The 19,565-nt window shown below is 37.8% G+C and overlaps 1 protein-coding gene across 5 annotated transcripts in view; it reads left to right on the forward strand.

Moving 5' to 3' along the window:
* Positions 1-19,565, forward strand: part of SRPK1 (SRSF protein kinase 1) — a 92,037-nt gene that overhangs the window by 64,855 nt on the left and 7,617 nt on the right. For 4 of the 5 annotated variants that reach the window (XM_082412584.1, XM_082412583.1, XM_082412585.1 and 1 more), the window contains exons 7-14: positions 1,398-1,504; positions 2,490-2,655; positions 4,004-4,029; positions 4,457-4,670; positions 5,057-5,476; positions 6,205-6,305; positions 13,680-13,787; positions 18,531-18,600. In XM_082412584.1, the coding sequence (XP_082268710.1) occupies positions 1,398-1,504; positions 2,490-2,655; positions 4,004-4,029; positions 4,457-4,670; positions 5,057-5,476; positions 6,205-6,305; positions 13,680-13,787; positions 18,531-18,600 (1,212 nt within the window). Of the gene's footprint in view, positions 1-1,397; positions 1,505-2,489; positions 2,656-4,003; positions 4,030-4,456; positions 4,671-5,056; positions 5,477-6,204; positions 6,306-11,652; positions 13,659-13,679; positions 13,788-18,530; positions 18,601-19,565 lie in introns of those variants that run through there. The other variant, XM_082412587.1, reaches the window with a different exon arrangement.

A 19,565-nucleotide genomic window follows, 5' to 3' on the forward strand; every position in this document is an offset into this window, starting at 1 on the left:
ATTTCTGTCATACTCTATGTATGTATTAGTTGACTTTTTCTCTGAAGAAGACATTTTCCTCCCCCGAACACACACTTATTTTAGTATCCCGTTTGGATTCATTCTGTTTTTCATTTATAAGCTAATTCATAACTTCACTCTTTAAAATGTTCTCAACTTTGGCCAGTGGCTTCTTTTTTTTTTAAATAGATTTATTTTATTTACTTATTTATTTATTTATTGGTTGCGTTGGGTCTTCGTTGCTGCGCGCAGGCTTTCTCTAGTTGCGGCAAGCGGGGGCTACTCTTTGTTGAGGTGCGCTGGCTCCTCATTGCGGTGGCTTCTCTTGTTGTAGAGCACGGGCTCTAGGCGCACAGGCTTCAGTAGTTGTGTCACGTGGGCTTCCGTAGTTGTGGCTTGTGGGCTCTAGAGCACAGGCTCAGTAGTTGTGGTGCACGGGCCCAGCTGCTCTGCGGCATGTGGGATCTTCCCGGACCAGGGCTCGAACCCATGTCCCCTGCATTGGCAGGCGGATTCTTAACCAGCCAGTGGCTTCTTCAAGCTGGTTCCTGTTTCCTCCTGACATGTTCCCTTACTGTTGGCACAGCAAGGTATTCCAGGTTTTCCCTGGAATTGGCCATTTCTTTAAGGAGTCCAGGTTTTCCTTTAGCAGAGAATCTTATTTAAAACAAAAGTCTGAGTGCTAGATCATTATTACATATGTATGTCTTGACTTTCCAATTTATGTGGAAGCTTCTAGAGGTCGAAAATACCAACATCTTCTGACTAAAATCCCTGCAGTGCCGTAGCCCTGGCACTACTAGGCCCAAAGAGTATTCCTGTTATGAGGCGTGATTAGGGTGTTCATACATAAGAGAACACATGGTGGCAGTAGAATCAAGATTAGTTTTGTAAAGTAAAGAGCATAAAGCAAGTCAGTTTCCTATTTTTTTTAAATGTTGACATTTACATTTTTTAGCTCGTTTTGGTACATTGTCTTCTTTCGCTAAAGCCAAATTTATTTTTCCTTGCTTTGATACTATGAGAGTAGGCGTTGTTACCCTGGACATTAGTTTTGACATCAGGGAAGAGACTAATCAACACCTTAAGCCTAGTGCTTTTACTAATTTTATATATATGTTTCACTTTTATTTTTATCACTGAGTGTTTTAATGTGCATAGTTTTATTAATAAACCAGCACCCCAGAGTTTTCCATATTTGGGGTATTTTCTGTGACTAAAGCATTAATTAACCTTTAGAATTTCAGAATATTGACAGCTAGATTTTCTTTTTTAGTCAAGCTCTATAACTCTTTATACTGAAAGAATACAATAATAATTTCATTGAGGTGGAACACAGCTTGTCTTGCCCCCTTTGTTCTCTTCTGTCTCCCTTTTCCTCCTTAACAAACTCCTAGATATCTGCATGGTGTTTGAAGTTTTGGGGCATCATCTGCTCAAGTGGATCATCAAGTCCAATTATCAAGGGCTTCCTCTGCCGTGTGTCAAAAAAATTATTCAACAAGTATGTATCTTAATATTTTCTGTGTGGTGGGGTTTTTTTTTAAGGTTATACTCCATTTATAGTTATTATAAAATATTGGCTATATTCCTTGTGTTGTACAGTATATCCTTGTAGCTTATTTATTTTATACATAATAGTTTGTATGTGGTAATTTTTTTAGATTCTTAAAGTGTCAGGAGTTTCCTATTTCCAATAGCATTTTTATTTTTAAAACTAGGTTTTTTTAATTGCTGAAATTATTTATTCAGCCCCTAGGGTTTATTGTGTTTATTCTGTTTTTAAATGTTTTAGTGTAACCATTTTCCCCCAGGTTAATCGTCTGTAATAATTATTAGGTGGGGAGCTGAGTGTAATGCCTGATTTTAGAAATTTGGAGCCCTTATCCAGAAGTTCTGGTTGCAAAAATTGATTATATATTAATAGAAAATTGTCAAATTTACCGTCTCTTTATATAACATTATTCATGAGCATTTTCTCATATTCTAAACAGCTTTCAATATATAGTGAAGAAGTTTGTCATCAGGAAAGTGGTAATACCTCAGAGGGCTAACAGTTTGTTTAGATAATGTGTTTTGTTGGACAGAGCTCCAAACTGGGAAGCAAGAGACCTCAGTTCTTCATCAACAAGGATATTTGAATTTAAAGATACCTAAATCTCTTTCATGACCTACATTTCAGTAGTTAAAGGACAATGTCAACCGTTTATTCTTCGTCTCTGTAATGTATCAATAAATATCTCCAAATAGAATTAGCTTTGTAAAACTTGGAAGAACTTTTTATTGTAAATAAACTCTTGCCTTTGTTCATAGTTTACAGTTAATCTTTCTGGGGAAGTTTGTTGTGCTTTAAAAAAAATGCTTTCTCTATAGAAAACGCCATATCATTTTTATTTTTTATTTTTTCAAAATGTTGTATTGTGATTTTTTCCCTCTCCAGAAAGACTTGTATTTTGTGTTTGCAAGTCTACTGCTCTATTCCCATTCAGGTGTTACAGGGTCTGGATTATTTACACACCAAGTGCCGTATCATCCACACTGACATTAAACCAGAAAACATCTTGTTGTCAGTGAATGAACAGTACATCCGGAAGCTGGCTGCAGAAGCAACAGAATGGCAGCGATCTGGAGCTCCTCCACCTTCTGGATCTGCAGGTATATTTTCTTTGGGGACTTCACTTTCATTAGAAGTTAAGAGAACTTCTTGTTTTTATTCCATTACCTGACAGTTAAGTAAAAGTAAAGCACCACTAATTCATTTAACAGTAAGATATAATAAGTACTTACATAAGAAATAGTTCCAGCCTTCAAAAGACTTTTTATACTCAGTATTATTCCCATAGGGGAAGAAGACTGTGCCTTTTAGGTCCAGATATGTTGTGTATTATAAAAGCTGATTCATGTTGTTGTTAAAATGTTTTCTCTTGTGATTTGATGGTCTTTTTTGATGTTCATACATGCTCACCTATGTGAATCAGTGATCCCTGTGCAGGGGCAAGATAACATTGCTAGTAAGAGCTTGGGTTTAAGCACTGGAGTGGACATACCTATTTTGAATCCTTGGTTCTTTCATTGAATGACCTTGGGCACATGACTTGACTTCTTTTTTCTCAGGCAGGAGTTACTGGGATTAAATTTCATGTTAAAGCAGTTAGTATATGCCACACAGTACTATGCGTTAAATAAATGGTGGCTACTATGATTATGATGACTTTTTTCCATTTGTGGTACAGATTTTAATTTTAGTAGTTCAATTATATTTGAGGAACTCTCTTGATCCTCAGGTTGAAATATCAATTATCCAGAGACTTCCTTTGAAAAAGAAGACCTACAAAGGGAGCAAGGGGCAATTGTTCATTGGGCATAGAATTTCATTTTTGCACAATGAAAAAGTTCTAGAAATGTTACACAACTATGTGAAATTAACACTACTGAACTGTATGCTTAAGGATGGTTAAGAGGGAAATTTTATATTACAAGTTTCTTACCACAATTAAAAAAATTTTTTTTTTTTTTTTTTAAGGAAGACTGAAGATCCTACCTCCCACCTAAGCTAAACTAATATCCATAACATGCTATGTAATAAATTACTGTAGCTTTTGATGCCACTCTCCTTTTAAAACTGACAAGTGTCACAGGGAAGAATTAGTCCTGGGTGGGGATGAGAGGGTTGTTGCCTGTCCTTTTCTGTTTTAAGCAGTACATGGGAATGAGTTTTTAGCAACATTAATGATGTAAATCAGAAAGGAAGACTTGGTTCTTTGCATATATTGATGCTACCTGGAGAAGAATTTATTTAAATTTATTTTAAGTTTGTTGACTTTTGTATGCATTGTTTGTTCTTTTAAAAAAAATAATGTTGCTTCTACCAAAATTGCTTAAAAACAGTAGTTCTCTCTACAATATAAACTGTACAAGAAAGACTTTTCATTCTGGTAGGGTGTCTTGGTTTATATTTCCTGCTGAATGCCAGGATTCTTACTTGGTTTTCTTTTCTTTTCAGTCAGTACTGCACCCCAGCCTAAACCAGTAAGTATAAGGTGTTTCTATATTTAATTCTGATCTGTGGGCAATGGGCAGGGATTCTTCTGTTATGGATCACAGTTTATTTATAGTTTGGAAACCAGAGAAAAAAAATATTCCTGCGCTTCTGTAATTTTCTCCAATAAATTCCTGTGCATCTTCAGCAAGTTTGTACTGGTGACGTTTCCATAAATTTGAGCATGAGAGTGGACCAGCCCCACAGACTGTTCAGAGGACCAAGATTTGTTGTTAATTTTGTTTTAATTTGGTTTCTTAAGAGTATCTGCATTTTTTAAATTAATGAAAAGCTTAAGTGCTATGTTAGGACAAGAGTGGCATTTAATTAAGAAGTAATTAAAATGAACAGTTATCTCCAACTGGGGATAATGGATTAGCCACCTGAAGGCTTTATCTGTTTGTAATCTCCGCCCAGGCTGACAAAATGTCAAAGAATAAGAAGAAGAAATTGAAGAAGAAGCAGAAGCGCCAGGCAGAATTACTAGAGAAGCGAATGCAGGAAATTGAGGAAATGGAAAAAGAGTCGGGCCCTGGGCAAAAAAGACCAAACAAGCAAGAAGAATCAGAGAGTCCTGTTGAAAGACCCTTGAAAGAGAACCCACCTAATAAAATGACCCAAGAAAAACTTGGTATAAATAGAGCATCACAAAAATTACTTTATAGCAAACTTTAACATTAATTTATCATTGTTTTATAATATAGTGGTTTCATGCATATACAACATCTCTGGGGGTGTCGTTATACAGTAAGAATACAGAATTTGTCATAAATGTTAGGTAGGTAATATTCAAATGTAATTTCTAACTTTTCTCAGGAAATGCAACGTAGACCTCATTTAGCTATTGGGTAAGAATAAGAAGATCTTTGTCCTTTCATAAATAGATTTTAGATGTGCAGTTATGTTTTTATGTCACCCTGTATAAGTTCTAGAAAACGTTTTAATCTTGTGGAGAGATTTTTTTTGTTCTTTCATGCGTATGCATACACGTACATCCTTTTTGTCTTTGTTCCTTAGAAGAGTCAAGTACCATTCACCAGGATCAAACATTTACAGAACATGGTGTAGAGGGTGGTGCAGCAGAAATAAATTGCAATGGAGTAATTGAAGTCGTTAATTATACTGAGAACAATAATAAAGAAACATTGAGGCTTAAAGAGGATCTACATAATGCTAATGACTGTGATGTCCAAAATTTGAAGCAGGAACCTAGTTTTCTAAGTTCCCAAAATGGAGACAGCAGCACATCTCAAGAAACAGACTCCTGTACACCTGTAACCTCTGAGGTGTCAGATACCATGATGTGCCAGTCTTCATCAAATGTAGACCGGTCATTCAGTGAACAGGACATTAGCCAACTTCAAGAAAGCATTCGAGCAGAGATACCCTGTGAAGATGAGCAAGAGCAAGAACATAATGGACCACTAGACAACAAAGGTACTTCCCCAGTACTCCTTCCCTGCATAACATATTCATGAATTTCTAATAAGTCAGACAGACAAAGACAAATAATGTATGTTATCACTTATCTGTGGAACCTAAAAAATAAAACAGATGAATTCAGCAAAACAGAAACAGACTCACAGGTATAGAGAACGATAGGTGGTTACCAGTGTGGAGAGGGAGGAGGGGATTGAGAGGAACAAGCTACCATATATAATAAAATAGATAGGCTACAGGGATATATTGTACAGCACAGGGAAATATAGCATTACTTTGTGGTGACTTTAAATGGAATATAATCTATAAAAATGCTGAGTTGCTATGTTTTATACCTGAAACTAGTATGTTGTAAATCAGCTATACAATTTTTTAAAATTCACCACATAGAAAAAAATTTTTCATGAATTTCTAAACTAAAAGTACCATTGTTGTTATAAATATAGCTTTACAGCAGGTGTCCAAGTTACCTTCAATGTGTAAATGTGTAGCTCAATTTGATTTTTATTGGTTAAACAGTGAGTATACAGCATTTTACTTGTTGCTGTGAAGGCAGAGGTTTTAATTCTGGGAAGTCAGGGTGTTGCTTTACTTGGTTTATTATAGAAAATTTATTGTAGGTTGCCAGTTGGGGGCCTGGGTGAATTACTTCATAGAGTTTTATTAACCTTTGGATATTTCTGTGTTCATTGAACAGTCTTATTGATGATACCTGTTGTCTATAGGAAAATCCACTGCTGGAAATTTTCTTGTTAATCCCCTTGAGCCAAAAAATGCAGAAAAGCTCCAAGTGAAGATTGCTGATCTTGGAAATGCCTGTTGGGTGGTAAGTTAAACTTGTCTCAGTCTTTTGAAGTGACTGGGGATAAATGAGAACTTGGACTTAGTTGTGCTAAAAGAAGAAAACATCTGCAGTTCTATACCCAAATTGCCAGTTAACATTTTAGTGAACTTTTTTTTTACTTTTTCTTTTAACCATTTACACGAGTAGAGAGAATGGTATGATCCTGCCCCTATTCCAGGTACCTGTCACCCAGATTCAGTAATGTCAACTCCTGGCCGGTTTTGTTTTATCTATATCCTCATTGACTTTCATACTCTCAATGCCCACGTTCATACTTTCCCCCTATTTTTAAAATCAGCATCTGACTTATTAATTGTAACCTTTTAATTCATTTAATATATTTCGAACACTTTTGTCAACCAGAAATTTACATAAAATTCAGTTGGTTATGTGGTATTTGCCAGTATACTATAACCTTTACATACTCTTGACAGTTCTTTGTGATGAACATCTTTGCTCATGAGTCTTTTGAAGTTGACCTGAGGACATGTCCTAGACATGAAATTACTAAGTCAGAAGTTGGGTACTTTTTTTTTTTTTTTTTTTTTTTTTAATTTTTATTTTATTTATTTATGACCGTGTTGGGTCTTCGTTTCTGTGCGAGGGCTTTCTCTAGTTGTGGCAAGTGGGGGCCACTCTTCATCACGGCGCGCGGGCCTCTCACTATCGCGGCCTCTCTTGTCACAGAGCACAGGCTCCAGACGCGCAGGCTCAGCAATTGTGGCTCACGGGCCTAGTCGCTCCGCGGCATGTGGGATCTTCCCAGACCAGGGCTCGAACCCGTGTTCCCTGCATTGGCAGGCAGATTCTCAACCACTGCGCCACCAGGGAAGCCCTGGGTACTTTTTTTAAAGGAGGTTTTTGACGTATAGTGTCATATTAATACTGTTGTTTACCAGTATTAAGAATGCTTTTTGTGTTATTTTTAATGAATATCTTTAAAAAATCTACAATAGAATGATTTGCACATAAATGATACTATTCAAAGAGCTATATGCTTTGTAAACAGGGATGTTGGAGACTATTGAGGCAAAATCCACTTTAATAGGTCTTAGGTTTACTTTTGTACTTCAAATTCCCTATTCCACATGACATCCTATATCTAGTGGTTCATAACCTAGAAGGATCTCACTTTCAATATCGATTCTAGAATATCGTGATAACTTTGTGGAAAAAATGAAGTCAGCGCTTAGCACTGACTGATAGAAATGTAGAAAAGCTTTTCAAGGAATTAGAATTATTTCACCATGCCACCAGACAGTCCAGGCCACCATATATTTTCACCTGGATGACTACATTAGCCTCCTCACTTCTCTCTTCTGTTGTCCTTCCCTCTTACTGACTGTTCTCAACATAGCCATCAGAGTGATCCTTTTAAATGCAAGTCACGTCAGATATTCTTAAAACCTTGTGGTGGCTTCCTTCAGAATGAGTGCCAGAGTCCCTACCATGGCCCACACACCACCAAGCAAAAAACACTTATTATTTCTTCTGCCTGGAATTCTCTTCCCAAGATAATATGTATAATTCACTCCTTCATTTTCTTCAAGTTCCTATTGAGGTGTGATCTTAACCAGGGAGATCTTCCACTGAACACCTAATATACAGTAATTAGCAAACCACCACTCTTTATACCCATTTTCTTTTTCTTCCTCTCCTCCCTCAATTTTTTTTTCTCCACAGCACTTAACCCAATCTGATACTAGATATTTGTTTGTTTAATATCCCTCTCGCTATAATGTATGTCCCATCACAGCAGAGATTTTTTTCATTCACTGCTGTATCTATGGGACTTAGAACAGTGCCTGATACATAGGAGGTACTCATTAAATATTTAAGTAAAACAATTATAGAGGAAAATATTGACTCTAACAAATATCACATGGTATAAACTTCAGATGTTTGTCAGTTTTCTGCTCACATCATGTTTCAAGCTCCTTTGCCTTTGTGTTTGGAACACCTTGCTTCATGCCTGCGTTATGCATTTGGCATACTCTGCTTTATTTGGGTGCAGTCTTTCCTGTCATTTTTACTACAACAGAATCAATCTCTCTCTCTCTTCAACTATTATATACATTTTTTAATGTGTCTCTATGCTAAAATGACTTTACATTCTTCTCATCCATTTATTCATTAAGCAAATATATGGACACATATTCTGACCTGGGCACTAAGACAGTGGTGAACTGGACATGGGTGCCTTGTCCTGCTGGATCCTGGTCTAATCTCACATCTTGTTGGTCTCTTAAGCACAGCAGCGTGTGCTATTTGGTAATGGAATTTTACATGATTTTCAAAGAGCTTGATTTTTAAAAATATTATACTTTTGCTCATCAGTTATGCACATGCATATATAGTTTAGGGACACTTAAATAGATTTTGATTCAAAAATCTGTCCCCCCTCCCTTTGCCAATTTGTCACTCCCCACGTGAGGGTATTTACCTTCGCATTGCTAATAAATAACTTGGGTATATTGCTTCCAATTCTTTTTTTCAGTTTTAGGTATTTCTGCCTCCTGGAAAGTAGGACTTATCTACCACTACACCCATCCCCTATCTTGTCAGTTTAATATGACTTTTGGCTAAATGATTCCATGTTTACATTATTAGGACTCTAATGCTGTCTTCAGCTGAACTAAGCATATATTGTGGTATGATTCCTTTTCCTTTTCTGCCTAACACTGTGTTTCATTTGCTTAGTTGTCTTTGTATTACTTATCACTTAATTCCACCCCACACTTTGATCCAGTGCTATGATTACACTTTAATACACATGGATACCTTGGGTATTGTTTCAACTTTTTCTTCCTAAAGAGCTCTATCCTGGAACCTGTGCTCTGCTAATCTGTGTTCATCTCTTGGGTTGCCCTGTAGGCTTGCTGCATCACTGCCATTTGGGATTTCCTTTCATAATCGTCCTGGAGATTATTTTTATATCCTGTTTCCTGTCTCTTTGATCTTCTTTCTTGGTTTACTCCATCACGGTTTTTGTTTGGTTTTGTTTGTTTTAACATCTTTATTTAGAGTATAATTGCTTTACAATGGTGTATTAGTTTCTGCTTTATGTCAAAGTGAATCAGCTATACCTATACATATATCCCCACATCTCCTCCCTCTTGCATCTCCCTCCCACCCTCCCTATTTTGTTTGTTTGAAGTATATACAACTTTTAGTAGCTTCCTCAGAAAGGGTGTGTGTGATTGAGGGAGTGGGCATCCTTGTATGTCTAATAATGTCTTTATTCTGGTTTTACACTCAGTTGGCTGCATGTAAAATTCTAGGTTGAAAATCGTTTTCCCTCAGAATGTTTGTCATTGCTCCATTGTTTTCTAGTTTCCCGTCTTATTGCTGCTAAAAGACCAAAGTCATTCTGATTCTTGGACCTTTGTATGAAGCCTTTTCCCCTGTGAAAGTCTGCAGGATCATTTCACAGCGATGTGCCTCATGAGGTCTGTTTTGATCGATTAGCTAAGGGACCCAGTGTGCACTTTCAATATTGAAACTCTGGTTCTTTGTTTTTGATTCTTTCTTGATTTTTTTTCTTTTTTTTTTAATTCTCTAGCTCTGAAATCTCATTATTCAAATGTTAGATTTATGCAGGTTCTCTCATTTTCTTACCTTTCTCTCCTATTTTCTAGTATTTTTCCTTTTGCTTATTTTCTGGGAGGTTTCTCAGCTTGTTCTTTTAAGCCTTATTTTTTCTTATTTCTCCTATTATATCCTTACTTTCCAAGAGTTCTTTGGTTCCCTGATTATCTCTGCGAGGATATTGATTATTTTTTCTTTTTTGACATTTTCTTCTTTTTTTTTTTAAATATTCATTTTATCAACCTGTAATTCACAGGTGTCTGATTTTTTTTTTTTGTCTGCTTTGGGTCTTCGTTGCTGCATGCGGGCTTTCTCTAGTTGCAGTGAGCAGGATCTGCTCTTTGTTGCGGTGTGGTGGCTTCTCTTGTTGCAGAGCACAGGCTCTAGGCACATGGGCTTCAGTAGTTGCGGCATGTGGGCTCAGTAGTTGTGGCTCGTGGGCTCTAGAGCACAGGCTCAGTAGTTGTGGCGCACAGGCTTAGTTGCTCCACGGCATGTGGGATCTTCCTGGACCAGGGATCGAACCCATGTCGCCTGCATTGGCAAGTGGATTCTTAACCACTGTGCCACCAGGGAAGTCCTCTTCATCTTTACATAGTGTCTCTTGCCTTCTTTGTTCAGGATCATTAAACAAAAAACTGACCATATGAATGGAGTGCCAGAAAGCCGTTTGGAAGCTTTGTGCCTGGGTGGGTCTTGTTGACTGTCATTCACTATAAAATGATGTGTCTGAGCTATTTCATTTCATCCTCAGATGTCAGGGTCTTGGATTGGTCATACTTCCCACAGAAAACTTACAGTCTTCCTCAGATCTCTTACCTGGGGAGTGAATGCCTGGCTGCTAGTGTTTTGGAAACTGAGTTAAGCAAGAAAACTGGGGTTCAATATGCAGTTACATATAGTCACTTAATTTCCCTGTTTTCAGAATAGTACTCTCCCCTCAACCATGCCGAGCACCCTCCAGAAACTGTTTCACCCACTCCAGAGGAAACCTCTAAGTGTCTGTCAGGCCGGCGGAAGGCTGTTATACTGCATCATGGCCTGTGTTCTGGAGCTGTTTCTTCAAAAGATACTCTAAAGCAGTATTCCTTTGTTGAATCCCACCCTCCCTGCTGCTTCCAGAGATACCTGATAACCACCGAATCCTGAGCCTTGGGAGGACGCCTGTGGAATGCCTCACACTGCTTCTCCGCTTTCACCAGTGGCTTATTCAGCTTTCTTGGATCCGTTAAGACACTTGCCAGTGATCTCTCTGCTTTCCAGCTTCTAAATAGTATTGCTCTGACTTCTTTGCCCTCTCTGTCTTTGTCAGTTTATGCTTTAAAAATTAACATTGGATTCGCTACAAAAGTGGAGTTTCAGGAGTGAGTGGATGTGTATGTTTCCAATCCACCTTCTTTACTTTTGCTGATTCTTGACCTCATTTATCATTTACAGTGTATTTGTAAAGCAGTAGTGAGGCACGATGAGTAAAGACAACTCCCTTGAACAGCATGTTCATTTTTCTAACTGTATCACCTGTAGTACATTTCCATTTCAAACTCAGTATCTGAACCCATTGTTTTCCTGTAAAACCACTTCCCTCTCTAAGTCTCTCCATCCATGTTTTTGTCGACAGCCTCTACCACAAAGTTCTTTTTGACTCTTCCTCCTGTCTCCCACTTGAATTGAATTTTTAAATTGTGCTCATTCTTTCTGTGAATGTCCTTGGTTTTAACTCTTCCTTCTCCTATTTCCACAGCCATTGTTCAGATGTTCATTACTAAGCCTAAATCTGGCCACAAACCAGAGGATTACTGGAATGGTGTTCTCAGAGGTCCTATCAGTCTTCTTACAGGACACTGTCCTGTTGACTAACGTGCAGTGGTGTTCTCTTGTCTGCCAGATGAAATCGAAACTCTTCAACCTAGCAGTCAGCTATGTTTGGCTTTAGCAAATGTCTTTCTGTGCCTTTATTTATGATGTTCCCTCCACCTGAAGTACTTTTTGCTCTTTTTGCACATTTAGTCCAGTACTACCCTGTGGAGCTCTGGTCAATGCTGGTTTTTCTACCTGAAGCTTTCTCTGCCTAATTTCTCCTGTTCACAAATGCTGTTCCTTGTTTTTTTTTTCTTTTTAATTTTAATAGGATTAGAAAATCATCTTTCACACTACATGTTGTAGTATTATCTGAATTTTGTTTCCTGTGTATGACTCATTTGAAGCTTCTTTTTTCTGTATTATTTTTTATTATGGAAAATTTCAAACCTATACAAAAGTAGAGAGTAGAATGAACTCCCCTGCCATTATACTAGTGTCACCCAGCAATTATCAACTCATTGCCTGTTTTTCACCTATATCCCCACCCTGCCACCCACTCCAGGTCATTTTGAAGTATATCCCAGGCATCTTATTTTCATTTGTAAATATGGCTTTCTAAAAAATGATTCTTTTTTTTTTTTTTTTTTTTAATAAATGTATTTATTTATTTTTGGCTGCGTTGGGTCTTCGTTGCTGCGCGTGGGCTTCCTCTAGTTGTGGCAAGTGGGGGCTACTCTTCGCAGCAGTGTGCGGGCTTCTCACTGCGGTGGCTTCTCTTGTTGTGGGGCACGGGCTCTAGGCGCACGGGCTTCAGTAGTTGTGGCATGCGGGCTCAGTAGTTGTGGCTTGTGGGCTATAGAGCGCAGGCTCAGTACTTGTGGCACACGGGCTTAGTTGATCCGCGGCATGTGGGATCTTCCGGGACCAGGGCTTGAACCCGTGTCCCCTGCATTGGCAGGCGGATTCTTTTTTTTTTTTTTTTTTAATCAGTCATCAGTTTTATACACATCACTTTATACATGTCAATCCCAATCGCCCAATTCAACACACCACCATTCCCACCCCACCGCAGTTTTCCCCCCTTGGTGTCCATATGTTTGTTCTCTACATCTGTGTCTCAACTTCTGCCCTGCAGCCCGGTTCATCTGTACCATTAAAAAATGATTCTTTTAAGGTAACCATGACACCATTGTTACACCTAAAAAGGTTGACAGTTCACTAATATCAAATATTCAGTCAGTTTTGCCAGTTATCTCATAAACATTCTTCTAATTTTGTTTGTTTAGAACAAGATCCAAATAAAATCCATGAATGCCAGACTGGGTGCTGTGTCTCTTAAGTTGCTTTTATATAGAGGTTTTCCCTTTCTTTCCCATACATGTGTTAAAGAAACGTTTTGCTGATTGCATCCCCTTGATACTTAACATGGTCTCTGTTTCCCCAAGATTCGTGTTTGACATTTTTGGAGGAGTGAGGGAGGCAAAAGAGAATGAGGGCAAGAAGTCTTTATAGGTGGTGTTTATTAGGTTCTTAAAACTTGAAACTTACATCTTTTATTTTCCTATAATGAGCACACAGCAAGAAGAGTTTGAACTGAACCTAAATTGGTATCATTTATTTGTTGAAATGCAAGTTATTAATTTTAGACAAATGAACAACTTAATTTTTGTTTGGAGTAATAGTTTTCCATTTCTTAAAAAGTGATTGTTATTTCCTAACCTGTGTATCTGTATTAAGTTCAGACTCATGTTTAGAGAAATAATTTGGAGTAGACAGCATATAAAGAAAAGTGCTGTTTGGAGCTAATAACAAACATGTAAATGATACTTAAGAAATTAGCCACATGGGAACTTTGGTTTGGGGAAAGCTCCCTGAACTTATTTTAATCTCCATTATTAAGCAATCATGACTTGTTACTTTTTAGAATAAAGGAATTTTTAAATACTGTTTCTTTCTTCATTTACTCAGCACAAACATTTCACAGAAGATATTCAAACAAGGCAGTATCGCTCCTTGGAAGTTCTGATAGGATCTGGCTATAATACCCCTGCTGACATTTGGAGCACAGCCTGCATGGTAATGTTTTTCCCATTGACTTAAACTTGTTATGTGGTAATTTGCTAATTTCAGTAGACCAGCTGATTAACAGAAAAGGATTTTTTTTCTGACTCATCACTGGCACTCTGAATCCCGTGTCTGGAGAGGTCTGAATTTAAAAGCTTAGTTACAAACATCTGACATTCCGTTCATTTCCTGCCAAATTCCTGTTAGGTGAAGGAACCAAATGTTTCCTACTACAGATTGGGGTTGCAGGGTGGCTAAAAACAACTGCTCAGACAGGGTGTTGCTTTTTGATGATGAGAGGTTACCCTTACCCTTGCCCTCTCAGCTCTGATCTATTTTCGGATTAGGGAAAACCCTGGAAACTGCTTCATTCTGTACAGTTTAGCAGTCACTCACCATCTTTGCACCTCACAGGATATGAAGCTCAGTCATCCATGGATTCATAAGTTGCTGCTTTGTCCTTGTCAGGCAACTACTCAAGCAGTCAGACTTAGTGGATATTAAATGACTTCCCACAGATAGCCTCATGTTGGAACATATTGTTTCCTGAAGTGGAGTGTACTCTTCAATTTGTAATTGTGGATTTACTTTTTTCTCTTCCACTTATTATAAGTACTGGCAGGAACCATGTCTATAATGTATAGCTAAGTGTCTGGTGCAGGGCCTGGGACATTTTGAGTGGGTGCAGTGCACTGCTAATGCCAACTTCCCAGAGTTATCACAGACTTCACAGATTAAAGGCATAGTTTTCCACGAGACTACCCTCACTTCAGACACCAGCTGCAAGCTCTGGGGTCCACAGGCCACCTTCACCTCCTGACCATCTGGCTACAAATTGGGAGTTTCCATTGTCCTTTCAGATTCAGTAGTTTGCTAGAATGACTCACAGAACTAAGGGAAGTGCTAAAATATTACAGTTTTGATATAAAGGTTACAAATCAGGACCAGCCAAATGAAGACACGCATACAGTGAGGTCTGAGAGGGTACCAAAGGTGAAGCTTCTGTGTCCTTAGGACACATCAGTTTCCTGGCACGTCAGTGTGTATCACCAACCAGGGAAGTTCACCCAAGCTTTAGATGCCCAAAGTTTTTACTGAGATTTCGTTACTTGGGCATGATTTATTGAATCATTGGTCATGTGGTTGAACTCAGTCTCCAGCCCCCTTCCCTTCCCGAGAGGTTGGGGGGTCAGTTTTGACAACACTCAGCCCAAAGCCTCAACCCTCTAATTGTACAGTTGGTCTTGTCCAACTTGATGGCATATCCAGCCCCCCTCTTGAAACTGTGTCTAGGGGCCCACTGTGAGTCACCTCATCAGTATAAACTTAAGTGTGGTCCGAAGGGGCCCACCATGAATAACAAAAGGCACATTTATCACTTAGAAAGCCCAAGAGTTGAGAGGCTTCCTCCCGGGAAACAGAACAAGATCAAACAAATTCTTTAGTATACAATAGTATTTAATAAATATTTGTGGACCATCAAATGAGTGAACTAAATCAGAAACATATTAAACTGTCATTTCAAGTAACATTTAGTATTTACAGTCAACTTTGGAGAAAACTTAAAAGAGAAAGGACAGACTGGAAGCCCCAACCTGTTTTGGGTCATAGATTTCTTTGACGCTCACATTCCTGAAAACCTTTGTCTTCCAAAGATAATAAAGTTAAAACCATGTTGTTAATATGGCATGACCTTTTAAATTATTTTGTTATGGCATGTCTGTGGTCTTTTAAGGGGGAGGGCTGTCTAAATTGAAGATGATTTGGTATTGTGTGCACAAGATGAAAGAACATTGGAAGAAAATCTTCTTTCTTGCCATACTTTAAAGCTTTGTGTTGAGGAATTTGATTTGGATTGAGTTGGTAGAGGAAATAATTGATAGAGATGCCACCATACAAAATACAGCTAGTTTGTAGGTGGCATCTGATTTATTATGATGTGGTTCTTAGTAGTGGGTTAATTGAGGGCAGTAGGTCCTGCTTGCTATGTAACATAGTATGTACAGTGTCAGGCTTAAGAAGGCAAGAAGGCAAAAAAGATGAAAGGGGGGTGGATTAACCTTGGCCCCTCTTTGTACCAGCTCATGTGCAGGAATTTTCTTAACCAAAGGAGGGAAAGCACTTACCTGACTTGAGACAATATCATGAAAACTTGAGCCCCATTTGTTCCCCCAAATTTCTCTCGTTTTGCTAATAGACGTAGAAAAAGTGCTTTAAATTTCACCATACTCAGAGAATCAAAATAAATCTTGAAATATCAGAAGTGCCTGGAGAGATGGATCATCCTTCATCTAGTACAATTAATTGATGGAAAGATTGGGACCCTTTCTGAGGTAAAAAGGCAAGTTATGAGATTGCCTACCACTTCAGTGATTGAGACTACAGAGTTAGAAGGACAGTTATAAGAAGGGAATGCTCTGTGAAGAACATTAAGAATTAATAAAGAATAGATGTTTTAAAATTCTCCAAACGTTCTATGGACTTTGACAAATTTGTAATGTATCTACTATTATAGCATCATACAGCATAGTTTCACTGCCCTAAGAATCCTCTGTGCTCTGCCTCTTCATCCGTCTGCACCCCCTGCCAACCCCTGGCCACCACTGATGTTTTTATTGTCTCTATAGTTTTGCCTTTTCCAGAATGTCATAGTTGGAATCATACAGTATAATTCAGATTAGCTTTTTTTCACTTTATAATATCATTTACGGTTCCTCCATGTCTTTTCATGACTTGATAGCTCATTCCTTTTTGTCACTGAATAATATTCCATTATCTGGATATACCAGCACACTGGATTTATTATACGTTCCCTGATTTTGCCTCTGTCTGTTAGCATGACCCTGACTGACGTAAAATAGGCCCTTTGGTCAGTGTGAGACAAGCACAGGAGTGGGCACCGCAGGTTAGCTTTTTTCCCTTTATACTATCATTTACGGTTCCTCCATGTCTTTTCATGACTTGATAAGCTCATTCCTTTTTGTCACTGAATAATATTCCATTATCTGGATGTACCAGCACACTGGATTTATTATACCTTCCCTGATTTTGCCTCTGTCTGTTAGCATGACCCTGACTGACATAAAATAGGCCCTTTGGTCAGTGTGAGACAAGCACAGGAGTGGGCACCAGGAGCCATGGATTCTAGGATGGACTTGGCCTTTCCGTTCTGGTCAGTTTTCTCATCTGTAAAGGAAAGATGTTCAACTAGGTGTTTTGTAATCTAGAGTTTCTACTAGTTTTCATTTCTGATGTTGTGATCTTTCGGTTTGGTTTGGTTTTATTACTGTTATTTATAAAATTGTAACTACTAGCAGCTACCTTATGTTCCAAAAATAAAGTTCTTTTAGAGAACTTTAGGTAACTAGTTATAAGTATCTAGGTGGAAAATTTTATAATATTTTAAACTTTTAGAAAACTATCTACTTTTTTTTTTTTTTAGCTTTAATATCTTCACTGAATCCCCCACTATGAGATGGAAAAATTTAAGTACTGGTTTCAGAAGAGACTGACAAACTTTGATGAATAAGAATCACAAATTGTTTCTGTTCTGCTTTGAGACCGTAAACCTCAGGATAATTAGAGGGTGAAACAGGTATCTGTTCTATCAGTGTAGTTCAGTTTCATAACAGACTGCTAGCATGTAAAGCAAGCTATGCCTAGCAAGAAGCCACAGCATCTCTGACATTTTAGAGACAATCCTGAAACTTCTGCTTTTGTGGCCTTGCTCTGGGCAGTGGTACAGCCCAGGTTATACATTTTTGAGAAAGACTATTCTATCGTAGCACTGGCAAACCACCAAGACCTAGACATGGGTCTGAATTGAGAATGTGCCCCAACTAAATCCACTCCACAGTTCTTGAGATTGTCTGGGCTACTTAGTACCATTAAGTCAACCAAACCTGGCCCATGGCTAGCAGTTGACTTATAACTGTACTTTTTATATCAATAAGGTCCTTTTTAAAACTGCTGTTAAATTACTTGCTTTATTTTTTGTCAGTGAAAAATTAATATAGCCCCATCACTCACATGCTGTCCTTCTGTACTGGTTGACACTTATCCTGAGGAAATGACTTTTTCAGTCCCTCTCAAACACTGTTTACAAGACGTTTTCTTGTTATAGGGGACATGTGCCTTTTCCTGGTTGGTGAATGCTAACCTGCTGGTCAATATGAGTAGCTCCTGACTCCATTTATACTTAATCTTTTTCTGATGTTCTATAGACCTAGGAATTGGGAACTCTCTATCTGGGACAGTTTAGTAAGTGCTTTCCAAAGCAAAACTTTAAAAATGTACTTTTTACCAAACACTGAAGAGTTATAGGTAGAAAAATGTCTGAATTTTTTTGGTTTTGATTTTAGATACAGAATCGTAATTTCTAGCCATGTGAAGTTATAAGTTATTCATGTTCATCTCATGAATAATTTAATAACTTAGAATCACCTTAGATATGCCCCTCTCTGAGCAAAAAGAGAAATTTAAGAGAGCTGAATTACTGATTGAAGGATTGGGGTGTACAGGGCTTGGAATAATCCACATATTGATATTAACTGAGTTTTTGCAGTTTTCCTGCTCCATTTTATTAAGGTACAGGTGTGAAAGGAAAGCTTTTTAGGAATAATCTTAGACAATTTTTTAAATAATCATTTGCAGGTTTTCCAAGAAGAAAAAATTACTTAAAATTGAGCCAAATAGCAGTAAACTTCCTAAACGTCTTTTTTTTTATGCTTTCATAAGCTTTCCTCTTTTTCTTAGGCCTTTGAACTGGCCACAGGCGACTATTTATTTGAACCTCATTCAGGGGAAGAGTACACTCGAGATGAAGGTAAGTCCCCTCAACCAAGGTTGTCTGTGCACGGTGGCTAATGTAATTTGCTAGTACTGAAGAGCCTTAGTCTTCTTAGTGTGCTAAGTATATATAAGTCCCAGAAAAGATAGAAATATAAGATATTTTATATTAAGTATTAGGTATACTAGATATTTTATAATAGATATTAAAGAATTCTATATAAGGATTAGAGAAAAGACCACAATTGGTTAAACTAAAACTTGTATTGGGTTGGCCAAAAAGTGCCTTCGGTTTTTAAGTAAAAATAAAAGACACATTTTTCATTTTCACCAAGAACTTTATTGAACAACATACTCACCCTTTTGTTCCACTACCTTCTGCCATTTTTCAGGCAACTTCATAATTCAGTTTTCCCAAAACTTTTATCTTTTTGAGCAAAGAACTGTTCCAGGTGTCTTCCAGGGGATTGAAATTTTTTCCATTAGAAGAATTTTGTAAAGATTGAAATAAATGGAAATCTGAAGATGCAATGTCTGGTGAATACGGCAGATGAATCAGAACTTCCCAACCAAGCTGTAACATTTTTTGCCTGGTCATCAAAGAAACATGCGGTCTTGCGTTATCTTGATGGAAATTATACATTTTCCGTTGACTAATTCTGGACGCTTTTCGTCGAGTGCTGCTTTCAGTTGGTCTAATTGGGAGCAGTACTTGTTGAAATTAATCGTTTGGTTTTCTGGAAGGAGCTCATAATAGAGGACACCCTTCCAATCCCACCATGTACACAACATCACCTTCTTTGGATGAAGACCAGCCTTTGGTGTGATTGGTGGTGGTTCATTTCACTTGTCCCACGATCTCTTCTGTTCCACATTATTGTACAGTATCCACTTTTCATCGCCAATCACAGTTTGTTTTAAAAACGGAACATTTTCATTACATTTAAGTAGAAAATCGCTTGCAGAAATACGATCAAGAAGGTTTTTTCGCTTAACTTACGT

Source organism: Balaenoptera physalus (genome assembly GCF_965194825.1).
Source record: "Balaenoptera physalus genome assembly, chromosome: 11".
NCBI classification, from domain to species: Eukaryota; Metazoa; Chordata; class Mammalia; order Artiodactyla; family Balaenopteridae; genus Balaenoptera; species Balaenoptera physalus.